The sequence below is a fragment of the Canis lupus genome, chromosome 15 (assembly GCF_003254725.2).
Source record: "Canis lupus dingo isolate Sandy chromosome 15, ASM325472v2, whole genome shotgun sequence".
Lineage (NCBI taxonomy): Eukaryota > Metazoa > Chordata > Mammalia > Carnivora > Canidae > Canis > Canis lupus.
Window position 1 is genome coordinate 54,419,007 of NC_064257.1, and position 20,840 is coordinate 54,439,846.

The 20,840-nt window shown below is 46.5% G+C and overlaps 1 protein-coding gene across 2 annotated transcripts in view; it reads right to left on the reverse strand.

The window, feature by feature from the left end:
* Window positions 1–14,311, reverse strand: part of PDGFC (platelet derived growth factor C) — a 197,981-nt gene extending 183,670 nt beyond the window's left edge. Inside the window, exon 1 of one of the 2 annotated variants that reach the window (XM_035698899.2) lies at window positions 13,907–14,311. In XM_035698899.2, coding sequence (XP_035554792.1) covers window positions 13,907–14,024 — 118 coding nt within the window. In that variant the 5' untranslated portion in view covers window positions 14,025–14,311. The remainder of the gene's footprint in view (window positions 1–13,906) is intronic. The other variant, XM_025438684.3, reaches the window with a different exon arrangement.
* Between the last annotated feature and the right edge of the window lie 6,529 nt (window positions 14,312–20,840).

Consider the following 20,840-nt stretch of genomic DNA (forward strand, 5'->3'; position numbering starts at 1 on the left):
GAAGGGCCACTGAAGGGACCATTTAATTGGGGCCCCCTGGTTGTTTTCCACACCTGCAGCTGGAGAACAGGTTAAAAGTCGCTACTGACTCTGGCTCCGATGAGTCTTTTTAACACGCAGTGTTCCCCATGCCACTCCCTCCCTATCACTAGGGTTTGCTGAGGGCACTCCAAAATCTCGGCCTACCGGCCCCACTCTTTCCTCCCTCTCCATATCCCAAAACCTACCTTCTCGTCGTCTCCAGGGGGACTGACCCAGCACAAACACCTACCTCGGTTATGGCGCATCTCCTGGTACCAATGCTTGGCCTTGTGAGGCAGGGCCAGCAGGTCACCACAGGGGCCGACCCCCCCCCCCCGGCAGGGAGCCATGGCTACCAGCTTTCCTGTTCTCCTGTCACTTTCCCACTGGGTCAAAATCTGTCTCAAGGCTCACTTCCTCCAAAATTTTAATTCCCACTTCTTTGCCAGGGATGCTCAGTTCTGTCTAGTTCTGTCTGTCATGCGCTGGCCATGCTGCCAATGCTCTGCTGCCATTTCTCCTGGGCTCCAGCAGCTAAGGAGGGACACTTCCAGCCCAGAAGCCTTATCTCTCGTCACACATTTAGCCGTTTCGCCCCCTCCAGAGCTCTCTCAAACCCATCAAAACAAGTAAACAAAAGGGCTTCTTTCCTCTCTCTTTTCCTCCAGTTTGGAGCCACTCTGTTACCTCCTTCCCTCATAAACCAAAAGCTACCCCAAAGCCTTAAAAACTCAATGTCTCACTTCTACACTTTACTCCATCACCATTCTTGCTCCCACATCCATGCCCCCCATTACACTCAAGAGGTTCCATGTTCTCGTTTTTGTCTTTGGTCAACATTGAAAAATCAGAAGCTCTTTACCCATCAACCCCCACTGTCTTGAATCTCTGTGGTGTTTCACCCTGCAGGCCGGGTTCTTTGACTTTTCTCTCTCCTTCCTCAGCACCCTCCTCCATCTACCTTAAAGTTCTGCTCCTGTTTTGTTCTCTTACTTCCCCCCTCTTCCTCTTTTCTGTCATTTCTCTCTCTTGCTTCCCCCCTCACCCCCACCTTCATGGCTCTGGACCCCAAAGGCGGGATTTCCTTTTCCTTCTAACTGTATTCTTCACTCTTCAGCAACCTTCAGTCTGTCTCCACCTGCTTTACACCCTGAGGACTCAGATTCTGTCTATGGCTTGGGTGCCCGAACCGCCGGGTGGGAAGTCCAACAAGGCGTCTACACTGAAGCACGCAGAATCACTCCCTCTCCTAGTTACTCAAGGCTAAGTACTCCATCAGTGTCCCGCCTGTGGTGTCTCTGATTTCTCATCACCTGCCCACTGACTCTGTTTTTGAGGTCTCGCTCAGAACACATCACATTGGGCTCACCGCATGGCTCTTCCCGGACTCCCCTCCTCTACCCCCTTTCTCCTACAACCCACCCCACTCTACCCTCAATTCTGTATGCACACGGGTCACTCATCTTTCCAGGTGCCTTTGCTCAGAACAGAAGCCTCCCCTGACAATTTTCCCAAGTGTTTTCTAATGGCTTTGCTGTACATAATCTTGCTTTTCCCTCAATTCCCACGGAGCACTGTATTTTATTCTGTATTACAGCGAGCTACATGTCTTCTCACCCCACTCCACTCTAAACTACTTAAAGGGCAGTGACTGCTGAGTCTGATTCAGTGTCACATCCCTCACTGTGCCTCACAGTGCCAGGCAGGTACTGGTGTCCCGTTGTGGTACTCACCTCAGTGCCACGCATTTTCATTTAGGTCCTATATAACCACGCAGAACTCCGTGCTATATAAAACGGGTGGGAGGGTAACTAAGGCAAAAAGATGTGAATTGTTATTTTTTTTAAGGTCACACGGAACCCAACTGAAAGCAGGGCTTAGGGTTTTCATAGACTTCAGGCCACCTCGCCCTAAGTTACTCATTAAAAAAAAGAAAGAAAGAAAGAAATAGCAAGTCACAAATTACACAGAAACTATAATATCCACCATTGTCCCTTGTTTTTTAAGGCTTGTGAAGCTGGAGCAGTTATTTCCGCTGCCAAACTTCCAGCAGTAACACTTACAAGTTGCCAGTAGGGTATGATGCCATCAGTTTGCAAAACTTAGAAAGGCTCATTGAGTTTTACTGAGGTTTCTTACACAATCTACTTCCTTTATGGCCAAGTGAGCCAACCCTGATTGAGAGAAGTCACAGAATGAATAAATGTTATGGTATCAACATAGAAATTATTTCGTCTCCTTCCCTCACTTCAATTTCCAAATTTATTTCTGGCTTCCACCACCACGAGTCATCACCACCAATGCACAGACAGCACCATGCACGCTTACATTCCCACCCCCTCCTCGCTTTGTTGGACCCTTCTGGCACTGCCCTTATACCCATTTCAGAGAAGGTAAATTAATACCTAAAGTAATAAAGTGCCCCTCTCTCTAAAGGGAGACAACTTGAGAGAGGACTTTTTTTTTTTAAATCTACGTCTCAAGTAAGACAAATGAATGTCACAGTAGGTTGGTTATAATAGCGGTTTTATTACAAGATTGGCAGAGTTACAGTCACTGTAAATCATAACTGTTGTTGGATTTCTACTTTACATAGTCGTAGTTATGAGTCTACTCTTGTAAGCCAGAACAATTATTTTACAATTAGTTTAGACATGTCTGAGCCCAGAAGGAAAATTTCAATTTCAATCATCTTATTTTCCTTGAACAGAACCCAGTGCTACCAAAAAACAGGTCAATTCAACTTTTCACGCATGGGTCTCTAACTATTTTCCAAAGTCGAACAAACTTATAAATACAAGTGCTCAAAATCTTATGTTTTCAGAATATAGTATAATATGGCAACGGCGGGTTTCCATGCACTAAAGAAAAACAAACACACAAACAAACAAATAAGCTTGTTATCTCATTTTTAGAGTAGACTATGGTCACGGTCCTATAAAACCTAATACACACCCCTGAATTTGGATTACAAATCTATCACTTAAAACATCTAGTAAATGACCCAATTTGTTTACATGGCCCTGTACCTTTTTACGGCCTTTCCATAAAGAAGTTATTACATCCATTCCCTTTATTTTGTTTAAGAGTGTTTGAATGAGCCCCAGAACCACAAGCCAGTTAAACAAGCTCTCCTCAGATGGACGTGGTCTCATATAATTCACCACTACCGGGGAAATTTTCAAAACAATGTTTGTAGTTTGGAAACACCACACATTCCCATACACCAAAAGTATTTCCTGTACTTTCTGCAGTTTTAAATGTTCGGCAGATATATTAAATAAGTCTTATTTTTTTCCATTTTTCCAAGTAAATGTGGCATTTGCACTTTGTCCAGAAGATTTGCACCTCTGAGTGTTTTGCTATGGTAGGCTGGTCATTCAGAAATGCTTGTAAACGAAGATTGCAAGGGAAATGTGAAATCCATACGCTCTAATTGATTTCCTAGGATGTAAATGCTGGTTCTAAAAGGAAACCATTTTAAAGCAGTTAGTTTAATGGGGTACCCAACTGATGCCTATTAAAAGTTATCAGCACAGATTAAAGATAGATTTTATACCGTGAAAGAAAAGCTTCTCTGAAAAATAAACATAGAGATCATTTGATTCCTTATTTTACATTCTTCTTCTTGCTTATAAACCCCAAGCCTGCTAATGCTCTCACGAGAAAACAGATGCAAACTACTTTTTCAAGGTTTGGCATTTATCAGTTAAGGTATCTAGACTGTCAACATCTCTCGCTATCTGAGTCAGGTTTTGGCCTGGGAAACACCTGCTATTTTTAGACTATTGATTTTTCTAGAAACAGCCAAACAGTTTGCCTGCAGTGACTAACACAAAGTAAAGATACAGTTGAGCCCATCATAGGTATCTCCATATACGTAAAGCTGCATCTGAAACCATAAGAACACCATGAGGTCTAGTCCACGGTTTTGTAGAGGCGATTCATTTTCATGTAGACCTCCACAAATAGAGTGCGCTTTTGTTTATAAATAAACGTAAAGTCAGGAACAAAAGGCTTCAGAGACATCGCTGCTTCTGTAATGGGAACCCATTTTATTACCATTGCAACATAAACATAGTTCCAGTGGAGGAGATCTGCCTCTGGCACATCCCATCTCTGCCTCTGGATGTGCAAAGCAATGCTTTTCATACGTCCACTATCAAATTGTTCTTCTTGTTGTTATAGTATTTACATATCCCAGAACCACTACAAGAAATACAGCTGAATTTGGTCTGTCCTTTGAATGAGTAATCTGATGGTAAATCTCATTCTAGTAAGGAGTCTTTAGTATAGATTTCCATCGAGTAATTTGAAAGCATCAGAAGCTGTTTTCCTGTGTTCTTAAACAACGTGCACCCTACTGGTTACATCTCTGGTTTAAAGCATGATAAATCCGAAATGAATACTGCAGGTTCCCTTTATTTCCAAACCCAGTAAGAAATTTCCAGTAAGGAACTGAATCTTTCTTTCTTCTCATCTGTTTGCATCTTAATCACATTTTAAGCAAATGTTCCTTCTAGTACACTGATTTCAAATATCGTCTGATGCCACAGGAAAAGAAATTATAATGCTTTAACGACTCTGAATTTGCATTTCCAATCACCTCAGACTATGAATGTGTGTGGCAGTATGGGAAACAAGCTGTGATTTATTCCTTAGTGGTAAAAAAAAAAAAAAAGGGATAAGTAATACGACTCTTTAAAAGACAGATGTCCTTATAAATACCCAGCAAAAATAACTGCCAGAAACAACATGAGATAAGTACCACGTAAGTCCAACTTCTGTTGTTAATGGTTTCTGATCTCTGGAGTGACTCAAAAGGCAGGTGCAATGGCCAGCTGGGCATATTTAAGCACAGAAGCCTATCTCCATCTTGCAAACATTGAAAAGCCTAAAATAGTACCCACTCACAAACAAGGCTTTCCTAGAATGCAAACAGCATAGCTTCAAAAAAAAAAAAATGCCATGGTATCTAGGAAGCACATTCACGAAGGAAACTCCTTCTTCTCGAGTCCTTAAATACCACAAAATATTCCTAGCTCTGTCTATAAGGGACCAGAATGAGCCTCACCAGAGAAATGATGCAGTCACTCAACGTAGCCTCACAGGAATTAATTTTCCACAAAATTTGAAAGCCTTTCCCTTAAAAGTGTTAAGGCTGTTTTCTTCTCCTCTTGCAACGTAATAGCTTCCTTACACTAATTCAGCGTGCTGGGAGCTGCCTCTCTTTCACCACAATCTCCTGATCCCTCACCCAGCCTCATTCCGCATGCCATCCATTTTGTGAATGAAGTGTGAAAACAGCTCTTTGTTTACATAAAGAAGGCCAGGGAGAGTAGCGTGGACGCAGGCTTAGCTTCTTTGAGTGTAACTGAGGCTGTCCAGCCTGCCCTTAGAGCCAATTCTGAACCGCCAAACACCCCTAACGACTGGGACAAACCTGCACCAAGAAGCAGTCAACGACACACCCCAGAGCAGGCCTCTTCTACTACATGTCTGCTTCGAAAATAACTGAAAATAAAGGGTTTTCAGTAGCTCTGAAACACACAGACCACCTTTTCTTTTGTTCTGTTTGTTAAGTGCCACTGTGACCAGCATCAGGGCCTTTCCACTATGTTCTTGCCTCTGCTCATATTCAACACCAGAGTCTTCTGGTCTCCCACAGGATATGCCCTTTCGTGCCTGTGCTTATTCTTTGGTGCAGGCTGTTCCCTCTGCCTAGAACGTTCCCCTCTTTTCCACTCCCAGACTCATTTCAAACTATGTCACCTCCCCTGTGAGAACTTTTCTCCTTGCTCTTCTCTTCCAGGCAGAGTCAACCACTTAGTCAATCAACAGAGGATTTTTGAAGCGAAAGAAGGCACTCCACGTTCCCAGAGCACTTTGAGCACAGCACTAGCAGCCCATGAGATTAAAAGGAGGATCTGTCATCGTTCTCGGATGGAGCTTCTCAAGGGCAGCACTGCATCTTATTCCTTGTGCATCCAGCACCTAGTGCAGAGCTTAGCCAAGAGCAGATGCGTATAAATATTTGCTGAATAAAAACAATGTTCTAATAAAACATTAGACCACTTAACTCATGAAGGAAGAAGCATGTGACTCTGAGTCCTGGCTTGGAGTCTGACCGAGGTCCAAACATTTACCAGCTCTGAGACCTTGGCTAAGCTACTTAGCTAGTGAAGCCTTGGTGTTTTCCCTTATACCTGATGGGGAGGTTATAAAGATAAGCTGTGTGCAAACATTGAGCACAAGTGTGGCAACTAACAGGCACTCCTAGGGTGTCATTATTAAGCACTACAAAACCAGAGACCCACGGAGAGATCTTTAGGCCCGTCTACCCACCCACAAAGAAGGCATCCCAATACTGCCCTTCCTGTGTCTCTCCTGAGAGCTCTCACTGGCATCTTATCAGAACACATCGCAAGCAGCAGCAGGGCAAATCTAGATCCTTGCATTTACCATCAATGTACTTCTTGCTGTCAGGGATATTGGTTTCCCTCAGAAACACAGGCCCTCCTCCCTGCAACAACCCAACAACCCAATACATACCTCATTTGATTGAGAAATGGCTCAACTACCTTCCAATAGGGTAAAAAAAAAAAACAAGTACAAAAAGGAAGGAAGGAAGGAAGGAAGGAAGGAAGGAAGGAAGGAAGGAAGGAAGGAAGGAAGGAAGATAGTTTGACAAGAAAGCAAAATTAGTGAAGCCAGCCTGGCAAAGATGGCTTGGCTTAGACAAAAGTCAAATGTCCAGGGAAGAGGCTGTTCAGTCACCAGGAGAATGGAAATAAGTGCTTGAAGATGGCATATGAAGTCTAGTGTGAAGTCAGGTAAGAGACAGAATTGGCTAAGCTCAATTTGACATGTATTCTCTTGAAGTAAAAGACAAAATGAGCTAATGCTACCAAAAAAAAAAAAATCACTCTTAGTAACATGACTTTAATGATAAGCGTAATTAGTAGAACTCCGGTTTATATATAATCTTTATAGCTCCTTCTGTTCTCAGATTTAGAAATTTCACAGATAAAATTTTGGTCATTTAATCCTATTTTAGGCAAGCCATTCAAGTCCACAGCTATGAATTTCCTTCCTGATGTTCTTGACTTTGAAGAGAAATTTGAACCTCTGAATAAAATATCCTATATATTATAATGTATACAAAAATAAGGTCACTCATTATATACATTCAAAAAAATAACAGAATTGTGCTTTCTGGAGCCCACTTAGCCACATTCATTTACTCATTCCTATGATACTTTTACCAGTGAAATGAAATGTTCAAAATCATTGTTTTAAAAGAAACCTCCCTTGTGGACCCAAGCATTCCAATGTCAACCATCCTCTTCATCATCATCAGTTAATAAACCAAACTATTAGAGTAAACATCATCTATCTATGGACCTAGTATACCTTCTTAAAATAAAGTCTTGGCATGTAATAGTAACAATTCAAAAGGTAGTATTTCAAGTTATTTCCCAAACTCTTCAATTTCTATCCCAATAGATATACTATAATATATATATTATAATATATATGTATCAGTCAGATTATCTGTTATATTTAATTAATGTGATTATTTTGAGATTGGTTTCCCTAATGTTCTTATAAGTGTGTTTCAGGATCAAGGGTGTCCCGTCTCCCTTTACAACCCACAAAGCATGCAACCCCCAGAAATAATAAAGAATGGCTTTTATACGAAGCATCAGAATGTTACAACTAGAATTCCATCTGCCCGTTGGTTCTTTACATAAGGGAAGACACATGACCCACATGACCACATTGGTGGTTTCATAGTTTTGCACTAAACGGTGACCTAGACAGAGTCACTTCAGCTCTCCAGGTCTCACTTTGCACATTGGTGAGGACAAGGCTCCCGGGATCCTTCTAGTCCTACCATTTCACGCACCGTATTTATTGCTAATGTCTAGCCTATGCAACTGTGAGCCACAAGCATAAGATAGAAGGCACACTGCTTTTGGAGGCATCTCAGCCACCTAAAATCTACCATTCTTCAGATCCTTGGTTCATATCGCACAGCACCTCATCTTGAGAAAACACAGAGGTATGTATGTACAGCAATGGCACTTTTTTTTTTTTTTTTTTTTTTTTTTTTTTTTAAGCAATGGCACTTTTAAGAAAGTGACCAGCACCCGTTCTAGGAAACATACCCACTTACTTGGTTACAGGCTCACCTGATAGCATGGCATATTATCCAAGATTGTCAGGTAGTACTCTGATTAGCATAACACATCACAACCAATAAATAAACCAGTTTAACCTTCCTATGAAAAATGTCCAACAGTGTAGAAGTTCCAAGACCAAAAAATACATCCTCAAGGATGGCTCTACTATTGTAGTCAACACCATAGTCTTATTCTAATAAGGCCCGACATCCAGAATCATCCAACAAATATTTATTGAGCACATACTATGTACAATCCCGTTCCAGGGGCTCACGCTCCCACAGACAGCAAGATGGACAAGGTCCACACTCTCAGGGAATTTATATACTCTGGGAATGGTGAGTGGGGTAGATTTACAATTAATTGATTAATAACAAGAAGAATAGCAAAGAGTGATAATAAGTACTACGCAGTTAATTAACCTTGATGTGATAGTGAGGGCTGGCTAACTCAGATCAAGGGGTCAGAAAAGGAGACCTATGGGAAGATGATCCATTTAATTTAGATGACAGTAAGCTGCTGCCCATGCATGAGTGTTGCCCACAGAAACAAGAACAACCGATCAAGGCTTGCAATCCCAGGCCATGTGAGTCGCGCCTCCCTGCTTCATCACACTTCCCAGGCCCCAACCTTGACAAGATAGAACAAAAGAAGCTGCGAAAAGGAGGCTTTAAAAAAGGCCACATCCTTTCCTTACTCCATGTCCTTTAAGCCTCAGCTTGGCCTCAGCTGCCAAGCAGGGAGGAGAAAAGAGAAGAGCTGGACCTCAGTATAACTGAAATTGTCAGTGGCTAAAGGTGTGAAGATGGTGACCAACGAATATGGCAGGCATGTGGATCAACCAGGAAGGAGGCCAGCAGAGCTGAAGTAGTATCCTGGACGTCCTGAGTAGTATCCTGAGTAGTATCCCGGACGTCCTGAGTAGTATCCTGAGTAGTATCCTGGATGTCCTATCAAGCATTAACTGTGTAGTTTCTGATTCATAGATGATGGTCAGTTTGTCCTAAAAGGGTAGCACTGGCTCCTTCCCAACCCATTAGGAATATTTCAGTATTTTAACAATCTGTATGGTAGTACTGGTACATACCAACTGAAAATCAACCATTAGAGGTATCCTCAGGAAATAAGAGAGATTCAGAAAAACAAAAAAAATCATAGAGGCAGTGGTAGAGAAAAATAACACAGAGAGACTGTTTAATAAATAAGTCACATAGAAATCACACAGCATTATATAGAGACACTCTGGCTACGTATGGTACTTCCAAATAAAACAACCAGAAGCATCGAACCTAGATGGAGTAGATAAAAGGACTTTTACGACTTCTATCATTTTGGTTAACACAAATAAAAACCCATGGGGAAAATTTTAGCAATTTTGGGAACTTTTGGTGGGGGGGCAGTATGGACGTTATGAATGCATTGATTCTGTTTTTATTGACTTAACACATCGCATTATGATTAGAATTCTGTTTCCACGAAAACTGTGTAAGTTTGTAGATGAAACAGAATTTTAGCACTATAAAAGCTGAAAAAAAAACATGAAGCAGAAGAGAATATAAAGAAGATCTGTAAAAAATAAGTGTCAGGAGGGATGAAATAAGAATAGATAAAGCTAAGATGTTGGTGCCTGAGATAGAAGTCTACAAAGTGCCACCAGTGCCACCACTGGGGAACCCTTAGTGTCAGATCCTGGCCTCTGTTTAAAACTTTTTAACACATAACGTGCTAGTCCCTAAAGCTTCCTACAGACCTGATCATCATCTTTTCAAGGTGAATATAAAATACATCAGGTTAACTGTAAAAGATAACACTTGGTAGGAGGGAAATGTTACCAAAACACAGAATGGGGCTTTTTTGTCACTGTGAAAGACAATGTTCATCATTACATAATGGCACTTTACTTCTTCAATTTCCTCAACAGTTTGAAACCGAGCAGAGAACAAGGAGGAAGTTCTTTAAAAAAAAAATCCCCTAAACAAAATAAATATCACAAAGGTCACGCACTACAACTTATAGACTAACTCGTCGGAAGTCCCTTTAGCGCTGGATAAGATCCTATTTATTCTTGGCCACCATTTGAAGGATTGTGATTATCTATTCTCAGTAAAATAGAGCCTTGAAGCCATGCCCTAGAAAGGGTAGGGGGAGAGGCTTGTTAGGCATAGGCACATGGCAGGAGGAGGAGCAAGCTGGCCCCAGAAGAAAAGACAGACAGCGTAGCCACAAACACAAGATACGTGTATTCAGAAAGGCATTCCTAGAGGATCATTTGTCCCCAAGGTAAATGGCCCTACAGGCCACAAAAGTTCTTGAGTCAAAGAGCACATACGGTAAATGATGTTCATTAGGATAGCCCTAAGTAATAGGGAAATATTCCAAGTCTGCACTCAAGATGGTTAAAGAAAAATGAGAACAGTAAGCACATTTCGGCTCTATGGATAAATTAAAATCACTTACCAATGATACAGTGTGGATGAGGCCTAACTCCATCAGCAACTTTGTGAGTGGTGTCTATATGGGCTATACGCAATCGATAAAGCAAGCTTTGCTTCTTTTGGTTTTGTGATGCGTATGATTCCTTCTCCATCCCAGAACCTACCGGTCTTATGGCAGGCGGTATCCTCTAAGGGCGTGCACGCAGATACTAGCCATTTTTCCCATGGTCATACAGGAGGTATAGGCCAGGAACCCTACATGAGTCAGTGTGCTAATCTTTTATCTCCATCTTTAAGTTACACCTGGAGACCCTTGGTTTACATGTGAGACTTCGGGGTTAGACCTCAGGTTAAGAACTAAGGACACATAGGTAACGTAATATTGGAGGATAAAGCTATTCTCACAGCAAAGCGGCAAGAATTGCAAAAGAGTATTAGGCCCAAAACCACATAATGAATAACAACAGGATAAATGACACTGATCCCTCAAGATGAATTTGGAAGCACCTTCCCACGATCCAACCAAAATCCAAATATCTAGCATTGGCTATAGGCATCAACTTCCATGCATTCATAGCTCAGCTCCTCTTGGGACACCAAGTTAGTAAGGAAATGAGGCAGTCCTGGGATCCGACTGCCTCAATAGCTGAGGACTTAGACTACTAGGGAAAAGACAGTATCACTGGGGAGAGGTCTTTGAAATCCAGAATGACTTCCAGTAGTCACAATAAACAGATCAAGTTGGACATTTGGCACTTCGAAGACCTTTCATTAAACGATGCAATGCGCATATTGGGCCAATGACGTTTCTGTATGGCATCTCCAGAAGGGTTTGTACTTCCAGAATTGGGCAATCTTCAAAACTGAGAATACCATGAGTGCAATCAAAAATCAATCAGAACTCATTACAAGGGCAAAAACATCCCACATAAGGGAATGAAAAATTCGAACTCACCCACCCCCCCCCCAAAAAAAAAAAAGAAGATAAAGAAGTTCCAGGATCTTCTTGGGACCTACCTGTTATCCTCAAATCTTGGAAACCTGAAGCAGAAAAATCAACCTGAGCATGTGCAGGAAAATAGCTCTATATTGCCCCCTGGTGCTGGATAGTCCCACTTCTCCAGAGGCTAAAAACTACAAGGTGAGTAGTTCTCTACCTCCAGTTACTTCCTGCTGCCAACCCTCCCAAGAGCTAAACATAGCCCAATCCTCTACCCACAGATTAGGAAACAGCCAGGCTATTTTTAGCATCAGGCAACTTAGGAATGGAAATGGCCCAGCCTCCGATGGTAACAGAGTGTGTGTGGCCTGGCTTAATGAACTCACCTCTCCGGAGGGTGTGCACCTCCTCAGTAAAGTGGCCAATGACCCGGTGAGAGCTCTCGGGGGCCCATTACAAAGTGATGATGGTTGGTGGATCACAAGAAAGTATGACAACCAGAGGCACAAGTCGCAAATGGTTTCGGGAAAAGTGACAGAAGCCAGGACAGGCTTGATAAAACAGCGCAGAAGTTAGAAATGATAATGGCACGGGAACGATACAACAGAGAAGTGTGCGGCCACGAATATTGTGCATCGTCATTTTGGAGAAGCCTGTCTAGGAAGAAGCAGCATTTTGAGCTGGACATTTATTTTACGTGAAAAAGAACAAAGGTTGGTCTGCTCTGTTTCCTGCCAGGGTACAGCTGGTGCTGGGGCTCCTTTGATCACTCTCCCCCAGTCCTCTGCAGCTCCTGTGATTAGAGATAGATCCCTAGGCTGCCCTTTGATCAGCAGCTCAAGCAGCCTGCAGGTGCCATGTGCCATCACATTAGCAAGTTGTAAGGAGCGACTGACTACATGAATACTGGCCGATAAACGTGATCATGTGTATCTGCTGCACATACAACACGTCCAAATCACGGCCACAAAAGTTCGGGGAATCCTTATTTAATCTATCCTTGCGCTTTACAACTTTCTGCGCTTTCTTCGGGACGAACAGAGAGCTCGCATTCAAAGTGGAAGCTTTAACAACACGGCCCCAATACATAAAGGGAAAAGTTGCTGTGACTTGAAGCCGCAGCACACACCATTCTGATTTTCTAGGTATGCTGCTCGTGTTCAGTTCCCCCTGGCTAATAAAGTGACAGCATTCTTGCATTCTGAGTAGATGGCACACAAAGCAGTCAAAAAAAAAAAAAAAAAAAAAAAAACAAAACCCATGCACATCGCTTTTCAAGTAACATTAAGAGCACCACTTGTAAACAGGGCATTTAATATTCTAATTTTAGACAGCCTACATTAACATTGTGGTTTCATGTGCAGTATAAAATTTCTATTTACAAAGTATTCTCGAAAATGACTTCATAATGGTAGATCAAGAGAAAAAGAGTTTAGAAATTGAATGATGTAAATCATATGGGGTTCAGAGGCTAAGCAAATTACACACCCTGAAGCTGCCCTGGCTTTATGAAAGGAGCCTTTCTCCAGCTCTGTGCAATCCCAGCCCAGGGGAACTCGCATCTGAGAGTTTTCTAAACATTTCAGGTACACTTGAAAGCTGAAAGTAATTCTCATTTCCTATGCAGGATTAAGTCGTTTCCAGCACACACAACATAGCAGTCATTCACCAACACATATAAAAACACACACCAGAAAGGTAAGGGCTTTGGGAGCACAAAGGCACATTTGGGGGGGGGGGGGGGGGGAAGGGGGAGAGAGAGAGAGAGAGCGCGCAAGAGAGATCCATTTCTTAACTCCCCTTGAAAAGGTCCACGCGGCCTCCTGACCTCTGTTATTTCCTACCTACTTACTGATGAATTGATGCCTTTTCCAGGGTGAGCGCTTCAGTGAACGCGGCTGATGCATCCCCTCAAACACCCCCTTTTCCCCTCCCCACGGGAAAAAGAAAAAAAAGAGAGAGAGAGAATCGGAGTGAAGTGCAACGTGCCGAGGCTCATTCATTTAGGGTTCGGGGTTGGGGCAGGTCTTGAACTCCCAACTCCGCAGCCGAAGGTTCAGCCGAGCGCGTCGGCCCCGGCGCCCGCGGTCGCGCCCGGGGCGCCCTCCCCGCCGCGGCCGGCCGTGCCCCCCCCCCGCCGCCGGGTCCCGCCCGGTGGCAGCCCCCGAGGCCGCGGGCCGCTCGCCGCCCCCGGAGCCCCCGCCGAGGCGGGCGGCGCGGCCGGTCCCATCGCGCAGCGGCGCGCGGGGCCCGCGGGACACACACGCACAGGCGCGCGCCCCGCGGGCGGCCAGGAGCGAGCGGGGGCGCGGGGCCCGACTCACCGTTCTGCTCCTTGTCGCTCGAGTGCTGCAGTTTGCTGCTCAGGCTGGACTCAGCCCGAGTCCCGAGTCTGGGGCCGGCCAGGGCGGATGTCAGCAGGAGAAGCCCGAGCAGGAGCATTTGGCCGAGCGGGGCGAGAGCTCGCGCGCGGCGGGCCCTGGGGAAGCGGCGACTCCGGAGTCCCTCTCACCACCGCCAGGGGAAGGCTGCGCCGCGGGGGGAGCGCCGAGCCTGCTCTGGCCGCGGGGAACCGCAGGCTCCTTTCCACATCATCCCGTCCAGGACTTTTTCCTAGAGCCCTCTTCTGCGTCTCCAGTTTTTGAAAAGGATCAAAGCAAAACCTGGACCTGAACCAGTTTCCCAAGGTTTAAACAAATCCCGAGCCGTGCCGGAGTGGTGGGGGTGGGGGTGGGGGTGGGGTGGGGGTGGGGGTGGGGTGGGGGGGGTGGGGTGGGGGAGGCGAGGGAGGACGGGGGGCGGGGTGGGGACGCGGGGCGGCCGGCGGAGCGGCGGGGAGTCGCCGGCAAGTCTGCCGGGAGCACCTGTCACTCCGGGGCAGGCACAGGCCGGGGCGCCGGGGCTCGGGGTCGCGCGGAGCCGGGCTCCGGGCCGGGCAGGCGGCGAGCGGTTTCGGATCAATGACGCCGCTGCCAATAGATGCGCTCCGCGGGCGCCCCTGTCCCCCGCCCCACCCCACCCCCACCCCCACCCCCACCCCGAGGGGGAGGGGAAGAAACGGGCGCGGGCGGCGCGGCGGGCCCCGGGGCGCAGCGCGGGCGCGGGCCCGGGGCGGCGGGGGGCTCCGGGCGGGGGCTCCGGGCGCGGGCCCCGGGCGCGGCGGCGCGGATCGCGGCACCTGGCTGCAGCCCTCCGCCCGCCGGGTCACCTGGTCGGGCCGCGTCGGGTCCCGCGGGCTCCGGCCGGGCCCTCCCCCCGCGCCGCGGGTCCGCGCAAACCCCGGGGCCGGCGCGGCGTCTGGGCGCGGGGCAGCGACGGCGGGAGGCCCGGCGGCCCCGGGCTGCGGCGCGTCCCCTCCCCTCGTCCACCTTCCCCCCGCCGCGGCGGCCGAGGAGGGGCGGGGGCGGGGGCGGGGGCCGGGCCGGGCCGGGCGGAGCGCGCGGGGCGCGGCGGGCGGGGGGCGGCTCCGGCGGGCGGGGGGGCGGGGGTCGGCGCCTGCGGGCGGGGCAGCCCCGCGGTTCAGCAGGTGCGGCCGGGCGGGGGGCGGGGGGGCGCGGCGGGACCCCGAGCGCGGGCGGCCCGGGCCCCGGAGGGCGAGCGGGGCGGGCGGCGGAGGGTGCGGCCCGGGCCCGGCCGAGGGCCCCGGAGCTCCCGCAGCGCCCCCTCCCCGCCCCCCACCCCACCCACCCCTCCCCGGGGTCGGGACTGTCGTCACTTTCCGAGGGGATCCCCGTTCCCGAAGGCTTGGCCGGAGCCTCTGCGCCGAAGGAACGAGAGAGTTGCCCTGGGTCAGCCCTCCAGCTCCCCGAGGCGGGATGCGGAAAACAAAAGTAAAGCCCCCGCCCCCGCCCCCACCCCCCGCCCGGCTGGGCCGGGCTCGGGGCGCGCGGCCCGGGGAGCTCCCGCCGCCTGGGGCTGCGCCCTGGGGCCGGGGCGCCGGGAGGGGGGCGCAGACGCTTCGGTGCTCGCCGGGCTTGCGCCTCGTCCTCGGGCTGCGTTACAGCGACAGCAGGCAGGTCCCCGGCGAGCAAAGCAGAAGCAGCGCCCGACGCGCGAACAGTCGGAGCCTTCACGGTGCTCCCCGGGGGTGCGGAGGAAGCGGCAGCCTCGGGGCACGGGCCGAGGTCCCGCTGGAGTCGCGAGTGCCCCCCGCCCCCCCCCCCCCCCCGGGCTGCCCGGTGCCGGCCTCGCGTGGCCCTCCCCTCTGCTGGGAGCTGCCCAGGGGCCCTGGGGAAAGGCACGGACTCCTCTGAGTCCTGCAGAAAAGGCCCGGCCCTCTCCTGTGTCGGGACCCCCACTGACACCGGCCACCTGGACCTCTCCTGGGTCCTGGGCCCTCTTCTTGTTTGCCTCGCAAAAGTTCTAATAAGCACAGTCCGTCTTTACTCACCTACCCTGTTCCTTCCTTCTTACCCCTCTGCCACTTCCATCTTCACAGTGCAAGGGAGCAAGGCGGTGGAACGAGGCCCACTCCTGGACTTCAGAGAATTTACAGGTTAGCGGACAGAGGCTTGTTATTCTATGCCCTTTGGCAACTCCTCAACACCAGTGTGAATCCATATTTGCACAATAAATAGGTTCCAGAAATGTTTTGGGGGATCTGCAAGGGAGAGGGGCAGTGTTCCCAATTTTAATAACGTAAGGAGGCTTGTTATGTAAAAGACATGCTTTATGAGCGTGTTTGAATCTATTTGCAATAAAACTACTCCCCGGTTTTTCTCATTTTGTAAGTTGGGTTTTCTAATCAGGACTTTTCTAAATGAGGCTGTTAAACGTCCCTAGAGTTGACATTTCTTGACCACCCACATAGAGGGTGTGTGTGTGTGTGTGTGTGTGTGTGTGTGTGTGTGTGTGTCTGCAGACCTAATCCATTTGCTCTCATGAGATTATAAGGGTGATGACTACTCTTTATTTTGTATCATTTCATATTGGCTAGAACAGTGCCTGGCTCAGGGGGATAATAAATAAACACTCTGCAGTGACTGACAGGTTTTTTTATTGGAGTCCCTTACATTCTCCCTGGAATTTCAGCATGAGGGTTGTATTTGAAAAGTTACAGATGATCTAGAATAATACCCTACCTCTGCGTTTCACCTCATCCATATTCCACAGATTGATTTGACAATCACCTTATAAATAAAGCCAGCCAGGTGCTCCTGCGTGACCCCTAGACAAAATCACCGTCGCATTGCCTGGTTTCCTTTCAGTGCACTTGCATTGCCGTTTCTTGAACTGCACTTGCCCTTGGCATCGTCGATTCTTTTAACGCTTTATCCTCTGCCTGTCTTCCTGCTCCATTTTGGGTATAAACCTTTCCTAGAAAAAGTGGGGACCCTTGCACTGCAAGTAAATTTTATGTAATCCAGACTCTGCACAATTACTAAACACTATATTTTGAATGAATATGGCTTTGTTTTGGCCTAAGGCGTTTTCCTTAAGGAAAGGCATCTGTTCCGCCAACCAAGAGAAAATAATTGCAAACATTCTTTGTGGTTTTCGTGTTTTGTTTAACCTTAGGAAGGAGTGCCCATTCAGGCTGAACGCAGAAACGGTGGTACCTACAAATTCCTGTTGAAGAACACAGTAGAAGGTACTTGGTTAATAACAGTGATCATTGCAGGGGGGGGGGGTGTCGCTATTCATTTTGTTTAAGTGGAGTAAGATTTAAAGCAAATTGCCCGTTTGGCTAGTCACGTAACACCCAGGAGGACAGAACCATGGGGATGTATTTTTGCCTCAGAACATCAGTTGTCAAAAAAATAAAAAATAAAAAATAAATAAAAATTTAAAAAAAAGAACATCAGTTGTCACAAGTTTTCTTGCTCTCTCGTCTTCTGAGTCAATCCTAACACACACTCACACACAGACACTCATGTACACAGAGATATAGGTACAACATTATTTTACACCTTTTCCCAGAACTTGAATTTTCAGCATGTTCGTGGCAGATAACTGAGCACGAGTTTCCGAAGTTCAGGAATCTCTGATCTACCTAAATGCCCACCAAGTTTCCAGAATGGCTCACAAGCGACACTTACGTATACATTTAACTGAGACCAGGGGCTGGAGGTAGGTAGCATTAGTAAGAGAGTAACTGGCCACAGATCACCACAGACATAAAGATTGTTCTGGAAAAAATAATAATAATAATAAAGTAGTCTCACTTACAGTCATCCTCTTTCTCTCTCCACTTTCTCCAACTACCCATCTTAGGTAGAGATAGCTCTTGCTATCTCTAGAGATCCAGGATATAGTAGTACTCTGGTTTTCCAGCCTAAAAAAAAATCATAAGCACACCTTTTATTAAATCCCAGTCTTTTAGAACAGTCACCCTTTACCTCCCAGTATAACAATTGTTAAACTCAGAAAGACTTACTCGCTGTGGCAGATGGAACAGGGTCGTGCTAAGGCCCCACTCTTTTTAATTTTGACTTTTCTGGGGAAGGGAATTGGGAGGTGGGAAGTTAGAGGTGTGTGGCCACAGGAAATGGGTGACAAGAACTGGCCTTTAGGTGACCCTCTGGGGCTTTTCCCATTGAAGTAAAGCTGCTGTTTCCTTTTTGAAATCACGATCGAGCGTGCAAAGATTTTTTTCAAAATCTCAGAAGTGCTTGTCTGACTCGGAATTCAGAGGGAGCAAGTAGCCAGAAGCAGCCCCAAAGAAAGGCGAGCCCTGGGAACCTTTGAACCACCACAACAAAAGATCGTTTCACTGGAAGATGCGACACCAAGGACTTGGTCTGGCTTTGCCATAACCAAACGGTACAACCTTGATCTGGAAATCCTCTCTGTCCCTTTTCTTTGATGAATTTACACTGGATTCTGTTTCAATCCTCTTACCATTTTAGAACTCTTTGGTTCTCCCAGCTATGAGAGGTAGTGATCGCAAAACTTGTTCAACTGAATTGTGCTTCTGTGACAAGACAACTGTTTCTTAGCCTCAACCTAAAGATGTCTTGGTGGCTGGCTAGACATGATAAAAAGGGTTCTTCTCCCAAAACTTGCCCAGTCAAGGTAGTCCTCTATAATCCGTTATTACCATAGTTCGAAAAGCCACGTTGTACTGATATACAGAGGGGCCGAAAGAAGAGTCTGGAAATCACTAACTAATGTAAGTATCAGGAGTTTTACTGAATTCAAGAAATCGAAGTAAATCATGTGTAGATATCGACATTTTAGTTTGTAACATTTGTTTCTTATAATGATAACAACATCCAGAGATGCAAAGTGTGGTTCCAAGGCAAGGAAAACTAGTGGTCATATATAAGTGAGTTTTAAATAATGAGGAAATAATATTGGTAATTAGCCAAGAATAAATGGCCAGTCTCCTGCTGCTCTGTAGAGTCACGCTGGTAGAATGTGAAACCATCCTGAAAGCAAGGGGCATCCCCTAAAATGGGAGCAGCAACCAAACGCTATGTCTGGTCATATCCTCCAGTCGATAAGATGTCATTTTTCCCTGTCTTGAAATCATGCACAGGATATGAAGGCTGCTGTCCACATTGTGACAAATCATAGTTAAGAGGTCATGACACAGTTACAGATCCTCCTTTCTCAGATAGTGACCCTCTTATTTCAAAGGTCATGGGAGAAGGATCCTTTCACTTTGTGATCATTGTTTCGAATGCAGACCTTTCCTTGACCACAAGACTGCAAAAGAGGTGGAGAGCTTCAATACACTAGTTGACGGAACAGTTTAAAAGTTTCAGTGGTCAGCAGAAAGGAAAATGTGGCTTAACTAATCTAATATTAAAAGTACCCTGAATTGCTTTTATTTGATTACTTTTAGGATTTTATTTATTTATTCGTGAGACACACAGAGGCGGAGACACAGGCAGAGGGAGAGGCAGGCTCCCTGCAGGGGGCCCGATGGGGGACTCGATCCCAGGACCTGAGCCAAAGGCAGACGCTCAACCACTGAGCCACCCGAATGCCCCCTGAATTGTTTTTTAAGATTCAAGACAATTCAAGAGATATTCTTACTCTTTTCTTTTATGATTATCGCTATTTGCTCTTTATGATCTGTATTACAGTTAGAAAAGTGCTTGCCCTCTTCTATCCTAAAACCTTGCAACATTGTAAGGCTTCATTTTATATTCCCAGATTTTATTTTTATCAGCACAATTTACTTTGACATTCTCCTTAGCCCCCCTGATACCACCTTCTCTCGTTTCTCATCATCTGAATCTTCTTTCGCTCGTCCTCCACGAAGGGTAAAAAGCATGTTCCCATCGTACGGACAGCTCGAAAGATTCATAGTTAAACCAAAGCCAACCAAAGAAAATAAAACAAGGAGAGAATTATTCATGTCCCAGGAACTGTTTGACACCTTAAAATCTATTTTCTCATTTAATCTTCCCACCAACCCTTTGAGGAAGGTCAGAGTTATCCCATTTTATTGCAAAGAAACTGAAGCTCCAAGAGGATGACTAGTTTTCCAAGAGTGACACTGTCAATGGCAGATACAGTTCCTGTTTGGTCCAGGTCTTCCAGTTCTGCTCCTGGGCTTTTGACACATTTAGGCCCTGGATTTGGGGCAAAAACATTCTTATTCGAAGCTTTCCTATGTTTCTCCTCTACATTTTCTCCACAATGGCTGCCTTCCCCTATGTTGTTGTTTAAAGATTTTTTTTTTTTTTTTTTTTTAAGGGAATGAGAGAGAGCAGGAGCAGGGGGCAGAGATGGGGAGGAGGCAGAGGGAGAAGCAGACTCCCTCACTGAGCAGGGAGCCCAACTCAGGGCTGGATCCCAGGATCCCAAGATCATGACTTGAGACGAAGGCAGATGCTTAACCAACTGAGCCACCCAGGCGCCCCTGTCTTCCCCTATGTTTCACTTGAGGTATAGGATGGGTATGGAGATGAATTTTCCCATGAATTTGAGAACACTGACACTAGACAGTTATCTTTCTAGGACAGTCTAAGGTAAATATATTTGAGCCAGAGTGAATACCGGTCACTTGAAGGAGCGGAAGCTAGCCTTGGGGTGGAAGGCCACCCAGAGCGTGGGCTAGCGTGAGCATCCTGCTTATCCTGGCCAAAGTTAGTCATCCAGCTAACGCCTTGTCCTGGACCATCTGTGGGCAGTCATTTAGAGAATCCATCTCCTTGTCTTTGAGGACAAAGGGAATGAATTACCATTCCTCCTTTCCTACCCATGATTGCTACTGAATTAAGGCATCAGGGGTGGGAAGGAATACACTTTTCCCAGTTGCTCCCTTTGAAGAATCAATTTCTGATTAACTAGAGACCTCAGAGT